The 15,346-nt window shown below is 42.4% G+C and overlaps 1 protein-coding gene and 1 pseudogene across 1 annotated transcript; both read left to right on the top strand.

Moving 5' to 3' along the window:
* The first annotated feature begins 2,504 nt into the window (after positions 1–2,504).
* On the top strand, positions 2,505–2,991 carry LOC101842674 (annotated as a pseudogene).
* A 7,477-nt stretch (positions 2,992–10,468) lies between these two features.
* Positions 10,469–12,135, top strand: Ndn (necdin, MAGE family member). The gene has a single exon (XM_005087652.3). The coding sequence runs from the start codon at positions 10,606–10,608 to the stop codon at positions 11,581–11,583; it is 978 nt and encodes a 325-aa protein (XP_005087709.1). The 5' UTR covers positions 10,469–10,605; the 3' UTR covers positions 11,584–12,135.
* The last annotated feature ends 3,211 nt before the right edge of the window (positions 12,136–15,346 follow it).

Raw genomic sequence — 15,346 nt, 5'->3', positions numbered from 1 at the left:
CACAAAACACACACGCACATACGCCACAGTTAAAATTAAGTCTTTCAAATGAAAAATGTTCTCAACTGTATATTGCGAACGTAAAAATCTTCTGTTCCTAAATGGTACTGTTAAATAACATCAAGGAGTAAGCCATAGTGGTCTATGCCTGCAATGCCACTCAACAATAGGAAGGGTGAGGAAAGTGAGTTCTAGCTAATCTCGAAACCGTGACTACATAGCAAAGAGAAGGCAAGAATGGGGAAGAGATATTTATAAGATTGCTAAAGGCAGCCTTACATAAAAGAAAGCGCAAGAAAAGAAAAATGCACAGTATCATTAGTCATTAGGTACATGGAATTTGGACGATAAGACACTGTCATATTTATATGAAAAAAATTTAGAACACTATGTCCAAGATTTGCACAGATGTGGAGTTCCTGGCTATGTCATGTATATATATATATGCTAAAACTTCTAGTTATCTTTTATGAGGAAATAATTGCCTACTACATGATCTAGACATTTGAATTCTAGTATGACAAGAGATGACCTAAGTCAATAAAAAAGATTTTTTTACAAGAATAGCCACACCCATTGCACCTATCAAAGTGGCAAATGGAAAAATCAAGGTATCAACAATAAGAACATGGTAGATAAATTTTAGTATGTTCATACAGTATCATTATGTTTTGACTCTGAATATTCTCATAGTTTCATGTTTTGGTAGGCTATGAATACTTCGATAAGATGGAATTCAGCTGGTCAAAGGGCTGGGCATTTTTATTATAGTTTTGTTTTGTCTTGTCTTGTTTTAACATTTTAATACCTGTCTACAATGTTTTGTGATCAAATCTAACCACATTGCCTTTGCTTTTGCCTTAAAACTCCTGAGGCTTCCTGTCTCTTCCCAGTTTACATGCGTCCTATTTTCGTCTGTGTTTTGTGCAAGTTTTGGGCAGATAACCTATAGCTGCTACAAGTTCTTGATGAGGGTGAGTCTCTAATATTAGAACCCATACCTTGCTTCAAGCTGCTATCTTATTCTAAGTTCAAATAGTTCCCACCACATGTACCTGCTACAGTAAGCCCTGCCTTCTCCATCCTGGTAGACTGAGACCCTCTGAAATCATGATCCAAAATAAATTATTCCTACCATAAATCGTTTCTATCCCAGATTTCGATCACAGTAGTACGAAAGGGAAAGCTGCATAATACCGCTCAACAAGGTAATGAATTCTAGGCATGCAGTAAACTGGAAAAAAAAAACCTCCCAACTTCTAAGGTGAAAGATGTCAGACAAAAGGATTAAAAGAGAAATTCCATATATTAAGACCATAAATCGAAGACTAATATAGTGTGTCAGAAATCGGCTCATTGCCACACTGAGGAGGGAAGGGTGGTGTGGAGAAGTGCAATTATACCACGGCGGGAAGAAAGGAACTAATGGGTGCGTTATTATATAGTGGAAATGGATTCAGGGATACACATGAAGAACAGTCAAATTATGCACTTTCAGCATGTGGGGATCATCTACTGATTCGCAAAACAGTGCAAAGATGCGGTACTTTTTCTAAGTAAAACACAGTTGTTTAGCCCTGGCATACAAATGGACTTTGGGAGCCCATTCCACATGGAGGGATGCTGTCTCAGCCTGGACACATGGGGGAGGGCCTAGGCCCTGCCCCGGATAGTATGACAGACTTTGAAGATTCCACATGGAGGGCCTCACCCTCCCTGGGGAGGGGAGAGGGAATGGGGCAGGGGGTTGGGGGGCCTGGTGGGGGGCAGGAGAGGAGGGGAAGGAGAGGGAGCTGGGATTGACACGTCAAGCAGGCTTGTTTCTAATTTAAATAAAATAAAAATGAAAATGTGTAGGTAAATCAAGATGTGGGAAGCAAAACTGTTCAAAGTTGCATATCTGACAGCAGCATCACCTTCTTCCTCCTGCTCCAAAATGAGTGAGCAGTACACTAATGTCCTGAGGACCGGCACATGTCTCCAAGTCCCTGTCCTCAATGCATGGCATCATCACCCCAGCTCTTCCTAGAAAAGAGACAAAGATAAGTTACAATAGACAAAGCTGTATCGCAATAAAAGGTGAAGGTCAATCCAGTGTTTGATGAAAGGCTAGACATTACATTTTTTTGGCATTGTGTCTGCTTTCAAAATCCCTTTTGAAATTTTTTTAATTACAGATGTGTCCTTACTGCACTGACCTAATAATTTAGGTGCCAGCAGATAACTAAGAATTAAGCATATTATCAGCACTATGGAAACCTCAGTTGCCTGGTAGCATGTGCTCCTGGAGTTCTCGTTAATCATCTCACTAAGGGTCCAAAGCAGTCATAGCTGTATCATAAGATCTCTGAAACTGTACCAAAGTATTTCTGTATTCGTGAACAAATGCATGCTCTGGGAGCAGGACCTTGCCTGTTTGGATGGAGACGCCAAGGAAGCCCTGCTCTCTCACAGGGAGCATCTATGAGCATCCTGATAAGAAGACGTCTGGAGCCGACGTTCAGAAATGGCACCTCGCAAGGGGAAGGAAAAGAAGCAAGAACAGGTCATCAACCTTGGACCTCAAGTGGCTGAAGGAGATAATGTGTTTGGTGTCTGCCGCATTTTTGCATCCTTCAACGACACCTTTGTCCATGTTACCGATCTTTCTGGCAAGGAAACCATCTGCCAGGTGGCTGGTGGAATGAAGGTTAAGGCTGACAGAGATGAGTCTTCGCCATATGCAGCAATGTCGGCTGCCCAGGATGTTGCCCAGAGGTGCAAGGAGCTGGGCATCACTGCCCTGGATATCAAACTCTGAGCTACTGGAGGAAACAGGACCCTCAGAGCTCTTGCCCGTTCAGGGATGAATGAAGACTGGGCGGATTGAGGATGTCACCCCTATCCCCTCTGACAGCACCCGAAGGAAGGGTGGTCATCGTGGTTGCCGTCTGTGAACAGGACTTCTCAAATTATTTTCTGTTAATAAATTGCTTTGTATAAGCTAAAAAAGACTGAAATCAGATATATTGTTTCAGTGAGCCCAGTTTCCAAATGTGTAGAAACTCTGAAGTTCCACGGGACTTGGACTGCCAAAGGGCAGCTAACACCCCAGGGGAAGACAATCTTTGGGAGTTTGGGTCCTTTAGCTCCTAAGACGTTCCCTAACTGTGACTACCACCAGAATTTTCAGCACAACCAATTGGAGCCAAAGGAGAGTATGTGTAATAAAATAAACAAAACCCCAGAGGAGTTTATAAATCACTAAATGGTGCCAAGTAAGATCATGAGGAGAAATATCAGTTTGCCTAGTTTCATAACTTTACAGAAATTGATGCTTGGCAATACTTGTAAGCAGGCAGTTATAGTCTTTCTGCAAACTGAATATTCTGGTAAGCATAGTAAAAGCAGAGTCCTTTCTGAGTTCATGACATATATAATACTATTACACACAAAAAAAAGTGAATGCCTGAAAACTTGGTCCTGATTTGTCAGTGGAAAAGTGGTGACTTAAATTCATTACCTATCAAATGCCTAAAGTTAGTAGCTGACCCAGTAATGCTGAGGCAGAGAACACATCACTACTTGAGACTTGTGATGCCCTACTCAGTGATGCCCTTAGAAAGACAGGGAGGATCAAAGAAACAGAAGAATGGTGAGATGGACATGTGAGTCCAAAGACAGACACAGGAGCCATGCTACCACAAGCTAGAAAAATGTCAAGAGCTATTTATTCATAGAGAGGTGAGGAAAATGGCCCTGAAGCCATGAACCTGTAATTCTAGCACCCTGGAGACTGTGGAAGTAGAGGTGCAAATCTAAGACCAATTTGGAATACATAGAAACAACGCATCATGAAACAAGATAATAAAATGAAATGAAATCAAAGAGAAGCAAAAGGGTATTCATCCTTAGAGCTTTTGTTGGGCATACGACTATTGTAGCACATAATTTCAAGCTCCTGGCTGCCAGACACATAGGAAGTCACTCGCTCAGTGGAAATTGGCTGTAGCAAGTTTAGCAAATTAATACATGATGCATATAATAACATAGTAGGCTCCTTGTGGAGAACAATGGCGGGTAAGCAAATAAACAGGTTGGCGGGTCCTTGAAGATCATACTGCGGTGATGCATTTGAGAAAGAGCAATGACTATCAATGTCAAACTGAGAGTTGAGGAGTGGACACGTTTTGTAATGCAGGTGAGATTTATATATTAATTGGAGCTGAATGAAAAGGCAAGGGCTAGAGATGGCTCAGTGGGAACTGAGGAGATGCCTGTCAAGCATGAGGATCTGAGATCCTACCCTGCTCACTCAGGTGTATCTAGCTAAGGTGCTGAATGTCTTTAACCTCAGCCCTAGAAAGAACAGCATAGTCCAAGGAACTTGCTGGCCAGCCAGACTCACTGAATTGGCAAGCTCCAGATTCTGTGAATGCCCATCTGTAAATACAACATGGAAAGCCATTGAGGAAGAAACCTAATGTGGACCTCTGGTCTCCACAATCACACACACGGACGAGGAAACACACACACACACACACACACACACACATACGTATATAATTACATATGCACACCAAAAATAGAGTTGAATCCATGTTATTCTTACTTATTTATAGGAAGCTTAGTGGACAGTCCCAGCTTATTTGTGAAGAAGGAGCCCGCAGGAATGGATCTCTGAGCTGAAAGTAGGTACAATAATGTAGCCAAGCACACTGCTACAGAGAATAGGAAACATGTATTAGACTGAGAGGAAACAGTTGGCTCTCAATGGTACAGAGATGTAATTGTCAAGCCTTGAATGGAAAATTGCTCCAGGTAAAACAGGATGAGACAAGATAAGGATAGATGACAGAAAAACAAGAAGTCCTAACTTTTAGGGGACAATTAGAGAAAAAAAACACATCCAAAAGATCAGAAGCATGGGCAAGCACCCAGATGTCCAGGGACTCTATGAGATATCTAGAGAAGTTATGGGTTCTCTTGAGGAATATCTATTTTGTATTTGTGTATTTCCAGTTCAAAAATGGAAGCCAAGATATGTCATTTAGATGAATTGATTGTGAGGGGTATAAGAGGAAGTGCTTCAAACAGTACTATACACATAATTTTGACAACTTACATGAAATGAACTAGTCTTATAAAAGCATGAAGTATCAACAAGAAACAGATAATTTAAATAGGTCCAAAACTGCACATTTTTAAAAATTGCATCTGTAGTTACACACTATCTGCAAAAGAAATCTCTAGGCACTGAAGAATTCGCTGAAAAAAAATGCTACTCACCATTTAGAGAAATAAACCCAAATCTATAAATTTGTTTCCATAAACCAAAGTGGGGAAGAGCTGTTTTATGAGGCTATAGTAATATCTGATATCAAGACCAGGTAAAGACTGGGAAAAGAGAGGATTAAAAAAACAAGCACTACTGATGAGAATATCTTTGAGAACTCTCAGCAAAACATTAGCTAGAGAAATCTATTAACGTGTGATACACTACAGTCCTGAAGCCAAAGTATGGTGAATATAATGTTTTAGAGACATAGTTTTAACATAAAGAATCCTGTTTTCATGTGCCCCAAAATAGATCTGGGGGGAATATAGTGTGCTAGTTTGGAAAGATGGTTAAATTACCTGGAACTGTTGACATAGCTGTCTTTTCCCTCCTCCTTTCTCTCTCTCTTTTTTTTCTCCTTTCCAGTGGTTTTCAACTGGGGAACTAGACTGCAGAAAAAAAAACATTTTGCAGTGTGAGAAAAGTGTCATTTTGATTTTTCTGCCTTCCTTCTGGTTTTCTCAATGAGGGTAGGTGTGGATTACTGGGGTGTGCATTGTACTGTTGAACCACAAAAATGATCCTTCTATGCCAGGACTATTCACTATAAAATATCTGACCCTAGAAACTGTAATGATGGTAACACTTACCTTTTTGCCCCCAGAATTTCTCACTTCAACCAAGATATATTTACGATAAGCTTTTATCCAGATGTGTGTGTGTGTGTGTGTGTGTGTGTGCGTGTGTGTGTGTGTGTGTTTAGGGGTTATAAAAGGTGATAACACATCACTATTTAGCTACAGCTGTCCTTGAACTCACGATCATCCTGACTCTGTTATGGAGTCCTGAGACTGAGACACATGCCATCACAGCTAGATTTGTGCAAGCTTATCCCAGGCATGTCAACTTTGTGCTGCCAGGAATTGTGAGCCCTTCTGTCTGCATAGATTTCCAAAATGCTCCTCCTGCATAGCATGATCACACAGCAATGCTTATTCAGACCCACCTTTGAAATACATTCCTGTTATTCCCCAGTGAATACCTCTTCCTTGGCATCCCTACTGATCATTCTTTACATTTGTCCCACGCTAGGTGGCAAAATCGCAGCTCCTTGGCAATACACATCAAAATAATCGTTGCTTTATTATTACTTTTTATGTATGATTTCCTTGCCATTCTCCCTCCCTGTACATTTTATGTATTCTATCCCAGGCAAACACCCACCCTGTAGTTATAAAGGGAGTGGCAAATGACTTGCCTTCTCAGAAACCCCCCACTCCATTTCTTCTGTATCCCTTGATCCAGTCTTAACTCTATCTGTGTCCAGGCGACCATTTAAGACATACTCTGGACCCTTGTAATCTCTGTGCATCAGCTTGCTGAATTGTTGGTGTCAACAGAGCTGAAATGACCAGTTTGTATGAGTGTGACTGCTGTCACAACTAGCAAACTTGAATTCCAAGCCTCTGGGGAATATCCAAAGGATGACAGGTTAGACACTGGCCTTTGCTCCTCCCTCCAATCATGGAATTCAGTTTTCTATGCTTGATTCATATTCTTTTCTAACAAAAAAATGGGTATAGCTGCCCAGTCATCCTAATGTCACTGGTTTCTCTACAAGACGGAGCTACTTTTCACAAATGCAAATTTTAAAACTAAGACAGACATTACTCAATAATGTTTGCTGAAAGTATTAAAATGAGTTCTCTGTTTCAGTTTCTTGGCTTGAAAAGGCATGTGGGGCCCATCTGGGGGCTTCAAGAGAAAGGTCACTCACTGCCTATGTGGACAGGAAACAGCCAGGAAAAAATCATGTTTCATCCAAGGGCCCCACCCTAAGAGCATGCATAGTGTCCTCAGGAGGTCCCAGGGAGACCCCCCTTCCTCAGCTTCTCTGTGGAAGCCAATGCCAGAACGGGCCTCTTCTGTGGAGTCTGCCAAGAACAGCCTTTTCCACAGCTGTATAATCTGTTCCATATTTTACAGTCTGAAGTAACCCATTGGAAAAACTGCCTTTTCCAAAAGATCTGAAAACATAATGTCTCCAGATTCTCAATACATTTCTTCCTGAACCTTTTCTGGGAGCCATTGGTGTAAGTTTCCTCCTTTGGGTCCTAAGCCTCTGGTGAGATTGCTTCTTACCTGTAGAGATGTCCAGCCAGACTTACTTATTCCCAATACTCTCCAAATATCTTTGGAGCTCCAGGCTCAGTATCTGTGTAGTACTCATGAACACTACACAGGTACTGGATTCTTCTCCTTCCCTAATGTTATTTCTGTTTTCATTATTGTTTATAGTATCTGCTACTCTCTATAGATGTAAGTTATGTATTATGTAGCTATCCACCCCCCAAGCTTTCAGAATAGATGTGCTCTCTACTTAAAGTCTGTGTTCTCTGCTTAAAGGCTATCCTAAACTTTCTTCCTCTTTTCTCTTTGGTAGCAGATTGATCCTCCTCAGAAAGACCATATCTGAAAAGATGCCTCAGAGCTCTGAGGGTAATTGTCACCACAGTTTACACTGGACTCATTTCAATTTGAGCATTAATTCTGAGGCTTGAAACTCTTGAAGCACCATGTCTCAGTGTGGTCCTAAACTATGGACTGTGGTTCAGCACCAAGCAACATTCTTATCAGTAGGAATGCAAGATATGAGCTTAAGCAGAGATGCTGTCTGCTACCATGCTAACAACTTCATTAGAGTGAGCTGAAGATAGGAACCCAAATATGCAGCTCAAACTAGACAACTGCTGAAGCCTAAGTCATTCTCTGGTCACATAGCTGGTATCCTACCTCAACAAGAACCAACTTCAAAAATGCTGCCACTCCAACTCATGACTTGCTTTCATGAATCTATTAATCCCTATATTTTAAATAAAATATGTATATAAACAAACTGAAATAGCAGAGAAAACCCTTCAAAATCAACTTACTTGGGGAAAAACAAAATTATGAAATGAGCATAAGCAAACTTGAGCACTCTTACTCCAAAAATTGAAATCACAAACACTATTCAGTCTGAAATATTTCAAAGATACACAAGATATCAAAAGTGAAAAATTCCACATCAGACCTCATAGAGTAGATCACAACAAACACACAAAGTCTACTAACACTGTCACAAAATATTGCCTTCAGACTATGTATGTAAAGTGAGTATAAAACCAGCCAATCTCGTGTTTAGACTTGATTTCATAACACATTGTTGTGCATATACAAATATCCTGAAGTCTGAAAACTCCGAAACACTTCTTGTCATAAATATTTTGGGTAGATGATATCCACCCAGTCTAAATAAACACATTGTGGAACCTAGAAATGCCAACACAATGTCTTAAATACTTATCTTTCAAGTGAAAATATTAAGTCTCAATAGAGAATGTTTAAGATGCTTTAAACTTAAGGAAATCAAGGGAAGGCTAATGAGTGGCATTGTTCCAGAGCAAGGAGGATGACCAAATATAAGGACTCCTGGTTTGGGGGATTCGCCAGTGGCCATAGCATATAGGATAGGCTGAAGTGTTGTTAGTTTCTGATTTTCTTCTCTCAATCTTTTTTTATTTTACTCTGGAAATGGTCACCAATATGCTTCACCTCATTTATGAGAGACTTATCAATGAAACCTGCATTTAATAGATTTGGGGAAGGATTTAGCTGTGCTCCCAACATGGAACTAGTCTTCAGCTGACAACCCACTATGAGGGGTTGAACATTTTCTATAAACTCAGAGGATGTAGCAATATTAATCAAACGAAGAAGGGCACTGTGGTAACATGAAAAATACACTATCATAAAATTCCTCTAGTATCTTAAGGGAAAATATAAATGAAATCAAAGTGACCCAATAAATATGGGAAGCCAAAGTCTATAGATACTAAAACAATTGTAAATCAACTAGCTAAATATCCAGTGATCAGTGAATGGATAAACTATTATATATGCATGTGCAAGTATATGAAAGCATGTGTTAACACACACATATGTGTATATACATAATATTTACATATATAATATATATACCATCCTCAAACCTAACTTGATACCTCATGTACAATAAATAGACTACTGTTTATTAGTTGTGACAACATGTATGAACTTGATGGCATTGTGTGAAGTGAAAAGGGTTACACATAGTCAGATGCTTCCCGATCCCCTACATTTTGGGGATGAGGAATACTTGGCATCAAATAAGTAGAGAGTAGAAAGTTGATTACCAAAGGCTGTGAAAGGAACATGGAGGAGATGGATTGCCTTCTGAGACAAGAATATAGTTAGGAACAATATTCTGTAATGTACTACAACAAAGTACAATGGATATCCATATTTAAGTAGGTAGGAAAAGGAATTTCAAGTATTCCTAAAGTTTGAGGTGATGTACGTGTTTGCTTACTGCATATCGTGCTTGTGCATTGAGACAAACTCTCACTTGTGTCAATTATATGTGTGTATTGCGGAAATGCATGCAAATTTCTGAGAAGGGTGTTGTGTATCCTGCTCTATCCTTCTCTACCCTACCCCTTTGAGACAAGATGTCTCGCTGAAACTAAACTTAAGACTGGCTTCTGGAGAACCCCTGTAACTCTCCCAATTATGCATCTCAGTGCGAGTCATGGGCATTTGAACCTAGGTTCTCACTCTAGCACTACAAATGCTCTTACCCATGGACTGAGCCGATTATCTTCCCAACCGAAAAGTTTAAACCCACACCGATTGTGCTACATCATTCTATCACTTCCAAAGCATTCAAATTCCACATAGACTGATCTCCAGTGTCTGCAGCTAGGCTTTATACGCCTCCTTGTTGGATCTGCACTCGGATTTGGTAAACATTTACTCTAGTAAGTTTTCGGCATTCCAGTCTTAAACGTCACATCATCTTCACAATGCTCACACTTTCTCAAAAACCCATTACTGTCTCACTCTTCTGTAGAAAACCCAAGCTCACTGGCCAGCCTCCCCCTTTCACACATAAATAAAAAAAAATCCAAAGTGTCCTAACTTGACTTCACCACCTCAGCTACATCTTTCTACTTAAACTTGCTCATCCCCCCGCCCCATCATCATCATCATCATCATCATCTCTCTCTCTGGCCCTTCCCCAGTAGTTTAGTGGTATCCTCCTCCCTCAGAGCCCAGCGGTTGGGCTTTGCATCAGCTCCTCTCCAGCCCTACCACCCTTCTGGCTTGCCAACACGCATGCGCAGTGTCAGGTTCGCCCCGCCCGGCCGCTGCTGCGGAAGGCACAGCGCTCAGTAAAGCGCACTTCCTCTGCTGGTGTCCACTGAGGGAGTGCGGCTTCCAAGAGCTCCAAGTCGCAGCGGTCCTGCTCTGATCAGACGGGCGCAGACATGTCGGAACAAAGTAAGGACATGAGCGACCCCAACTTTGCAGCCGAGGCCTCCAACGGTGAGCTGCAGAGCGGCTCTGAGATTCCGGCGGGGGTCCCTCCTCCCACGTCTCCAGCCGCGATCGTCGCAGAGGCACCAATCGCTCCTGAAGGCCCTATGGAAGCCCCGCAGGCCTCGCCGCCACCTCCAGAAAGGTTGGAAGATATTGACCCTAAGATCCTGCAGCAGGCCATAGAGGAGGGGCGCGCCCACCAGCCCCAGAGCCCGGCCCGTCCGATGCCCGCACCACCCGCCCCGGCCCAGCTGGTGCAGAAGGCGCACGAGCTCATGTGGTACGTGTTGGTCAAGGACCAGAAGAGGATGGTCCTCTGGTTCCCAGACATGGTGAAAGATGTCATGGGCAGCTACAAGAAATGGTGCAGAAGCATCCTCCGGCGCACCAGCCTCATCCTTGCCAGAGTTTTTGGGCTGCACCTGAGGCTGACCAATATCCATACTATGGAGTTTGCCCTGGTCAAAGCCCTCAGCCCAGCGGATCTGGACAGAGTGGCGCTGAACAACCGAATGCCCATGACAGGCCTCCTGCTCATGATCCTGAGCCTCATCTACGTGAAGGGCCGCGGGGCCAGAGAGGGCGCGGTCTGGAATGTGCTGCGCATCCTGGGACTGAGGCCTTGGAAGAAGCACCCCACCTTTGGAGATGTGAGGAAGATAATCACCGAGGAGTTCGTCCAGCAGAATTACCTGAAGTACCAGCGCGTGCCCCACGTCGAGCCCCCCGAGTACGAGTTCTTCTGGGGGTCCAGAGCCAACCGTGAAATCACCAAGATGCAGATCATGGAGTTCCTGGCCAGGGTCTTCAAGAAGGATCCCCAGGCTTGGCCCTCCCGATACAGAGAGGCTCTGGAGCAGGCCAGAGCTCTGCGGGAGGCGAATCTTGCCGCCCACTGCCCCCGCAGCAGTGTCTCTGAGGACTAGTATGGTCCCCAGCATGTCAACAGCTTCTGACCCATACTAGGGCTGTGTAAGGGTGGGGTTGGGTCCTTAGAGCATCCCACATTCCCAGTGCAGTATTTCATGTGTAACTTTTTAAATTTTCCCTTACAGTGCTGTTTATACCTTTTCATGCAATGTGTTCATCTGCGCTCGCTCAGAGCTTGTTTATGATGCAAGCATGTGCGTTCATAAGTAAGCAAGTGGGTGCTCTCACTCTTGTGATTTCCTGGATTTTTGTACAAGAGATGTGCTGTGCTGAACCTGTGAAATACATTGAGATGTTATGTACCTGTTCTCTGTATGGGAGTGATGATCTGTATCCACATAAAGGCCCTGGAGAAGTCAGCAGGACCTGACCAAGGGAAAGGTCAAGGCCCCCTCTCCATGCGACCTGGACTGGGCGCAGGAAGCATCCATGTGGACTGGACTGATTTTGAACTGGAATGTTCTCTGTGTAGGCACGCAGCACACACTTTACCAAACATGTGTACAACCCACCCCCACCATAAATAAAACTTTGAAGTGAGCATTAAAGATCCTTGTGGAATGGTTTCTTTGCGGGACATTTATTTTTTTCTTGAAAGGGTCGGGGGTGAGGGAGGAGAAGGGGAATGGGAGGGAATGAGGGAGATTCTCCCATGTACAGCGTGGACAAACACGGTGTTCACCTAACACAGCGTGGAAAACCACTACCCATGACCACTCAGGGTTGCAGCTTTATTTTAATCAAACTGGGGACACTTCAAAGACTTCGACATATAAAGGGTACAAGATTTAAAGAAAAGTGCATTAGCACATCACATGGGGATAATAAGAGGTATTATGAAGTGACTGCCCTGTTCCTGTTTTTTATTTTCAGTAGTTTTTGGTGGGCACTTAATGAAACATCGTTACTAAATCCATTATATGCATTTTTCCTTCCCCTATCCATAAGAGGCAGGAGGTTCCTGTATCAGCATGGAGGAAGAAATGTGTAAAGAGGGTTGGTAATGAACTATCCTAAAAATCATAGAGGTTATGCTGGAGTCCCCACGGCCACCACACACATGAGCACTCTTGCCTCCCTGCGGCATACACAGAGGATTTAATTGTTTTTATTAATTCCAAAAGTTTTTGTTACAGGAAAATAGGCTTCTGGGTGTATAAATTAGGGAACTTAGTTGCAGAAAGAATTGACAACCTAATCAAGTCCCTAACATGCTGCCGGCTGAAGACAAGATCTGAAACATAATCCTTCCAGGGGGACGATGAAGATGAGGGGAGCTTTTATGGCAGTGGTATCAGTAAGAGCCACGACATTTACGGAATGGTGGAGTAGTTGGGTTTAGGAAGTTGCCTCCAGCGACACGGTCACCTTTGTGGCTCGGCAGTTCATCAGTTGCAGGGGACAGTGGGTGAGGAGAGGGTGGCTGGAATGGGAGTCACAGCAAACAAAAAGCACTAACAGGGGAGAAAATCAATAGGGAGGCTTTTGGTCGGGGGAGAAAGAGGGAGAAAAGAGGCCTTAATGAGATTAGACATCCTTTAGAGGTCAGGTAGGAAAAGGCATCTAGCCAAAATGAGAAGCCTTTTCTGGAGAAGGCAGATGAGGGGGAGCATCCGTCGCAGCGTATTTTTTAAAAAAGTAAAGAGTCCTATCCGTGTGAAAGAGTTCCATTCAGTGTGTTGGAGTACAGAACCAATAGCACTCAGGGGCATGATCTAACTGGTGGAGCAGGGAATGAAAATGTGCATAAACCCCAGTGTCTGTGAAAATTTAGTCTATCCCATTTAGTTGTCCCCATAGTCTTTTACAGGAGTGACAGTGGAGAGCACTTGGACATTGGCGATAACCCTAATGCAGGCGGCCTGGCTTTCAGTGTACTTCCTCATGGAGATCTGTTGTTAGATGTCGTACTTATTTAAAAAAAGGTTAGGTTTCCTCTGCTGTAATTGCATGGATAAAGAGATGCATATATTCTATATTACTGACACTGGCATCCTGGCCAAACCTTTTGCAGAGGAATAGGACTGTGAGAAACAAGGAGCTGATTCCAGACAGGCACAAGAGCAGGGCTGCTCTCCAACTGTGTTGTCTTGGAGACAGCTAGCCATAGAGGAGGAAGCTTTGCAGATATGGAGTATTTAACTCACGACACCTGGCCCTATAGTTGCAGCAGCCCGGGGACACAGGGAGGAAACACTATGACTTTTTTGCATTTCCATATTGGCTTGTAGATTAAAAGAAAGGAGGGTTTTCCAAGTGTTTTTTGAAAAGTCCTTAAGAAACAGAGCTGGACCCGTCGGGAAACAGCAGATGCTCAGTTTCCGAGGCCATCTCTGCGATGCTCGGGTACTCTAGCAGGGAGAGATTCCCTGATTCTTTTTATATGCCAACAGTAGCTTCACTTTTGCTTTAATGTTTTACTTCTACAGCACAGACCTATTTATATTCCTTTTTATTTTTAATTAAAATCATTTCATTTTAAAATGTTTTCATTTAAGTAGAATTACTTCATTCCCTCCCCCTCCTCCCTCCAGTCTCTCCGAGCTATTTCAGATTAATATTTCTTGTTATTTCCCATTATTTTCACATTAATTGATTTCATCTTTAAAGTCTTGTAAGGGAAAAGGAGCATTTTGACTCTTAATATGAATTAAAATGCCTAGGTTAAAGCTGTCCTCAGAGGAAATATATGGTTTTTCAGCTGTATAATAATTCAATACACAAGGATATTTTAAATTAACCTGTGAAGTTATATCTTTGCTACGTGTCCTGGTATCCACAGCTTTACCTTAATATTGCCTGACCAACTCAGGACACCCTTCTCTAGGGCTGTTCACAACATCTGTATTTAAATTCCTACTTAGAAAACGCATGCTGCTTATAAATATTAAGTACATTTTGTCACTCTCTTGCAGATTGTTAGATATCTGAAGGCAAAATGTCCGATCTGACCTGCCTGTCATGTGTCTGAAGCTCTATTACTTTGAGCCTGGCACACGGATGTTCTGACAATTTTTTTCAAGAAACTGTGTCCTTTTCTAATTTCCTTTTATTAAAAATAGTCATTCTTTATATAATGTATCCTAATAACATTTTCCCCTCTGCTACTCCAGTTCCTCCTCACCCCTCCTCCGGCCCTCACCCACCGTTTTCTGTCTCTAATTAGAAAACAAACAGGCTTGCTTCTATAGGACGACAATAGACTATAACGTGACACGACCAAATAGGACGATAATATCAAACAGAAGGAAGCAAGCTCAGGAAAAGCATAAGAAACAGATACAGGGGCACACTCAGGAATTTCATGAAAATGCAAATCTGGAAGTCATGATATATACTCGAAGGACCTGGACACTCAGAATATTAGAAAAAAAATTGGTACCTTCACACGGGAAAGAAAAAACAAGAACAGCCAGCATACTCAACTAGGCTGAAACACAGAAAAGAGGTAAAGCAGTAGAAGAAATGAATGCAGAAAATATTGGAAGCTGGTTCAACGGCCAGTTCTTAAAAAAATAATAATGTGAACCAGTTGCTAATAGTTCCAGGGATTTTCAAATGATAAATAGTGCTAATTAACAACTACTTACTGGGTAAATGCATCAGGAACATAAGTAGCTCGGTCGAGCTGGAGGGAGGAAAATGGGTAGGGGGATGATGTAATCCTATTTCAGCTAAAACACATCAAAACAATTTCACTTAAAAAAATAAAAAAGAACAAAACTGGGTCGGTGCTGTAAGAATAACATACAAAGTGGG

Source organism: Mesocricetus auratus, unplaced genomic scaffold (genome assembly GCF_017639785.1).
Source record: "Mesocricetus auratus isolate SY011 unplaced genomic scaffold, BCM_Maur_2.0 Super-Scaffold_100030, whole genome shotgun sequence".
Classification (NCBI taxonomy): Eukaryota; Metazoa; Chordata; class Mammalia; order Rodentia; family Cricetidae; genus Mesocricetus; species Mesocricetus auratus.
Note: the sequence above shows the minus strand (reverse complement) of the source record. Positions and strands in the feature narration are given on the sequence as shown.

Coding starts and splice junctions, on each gene's coding strand:
- Ndn (XM_005087652.3), top strand. CDS start 10,606: ATGTCGGAACAAAGTAAGGACATGAGCGACCCCAACTTTGCAGCCGAG.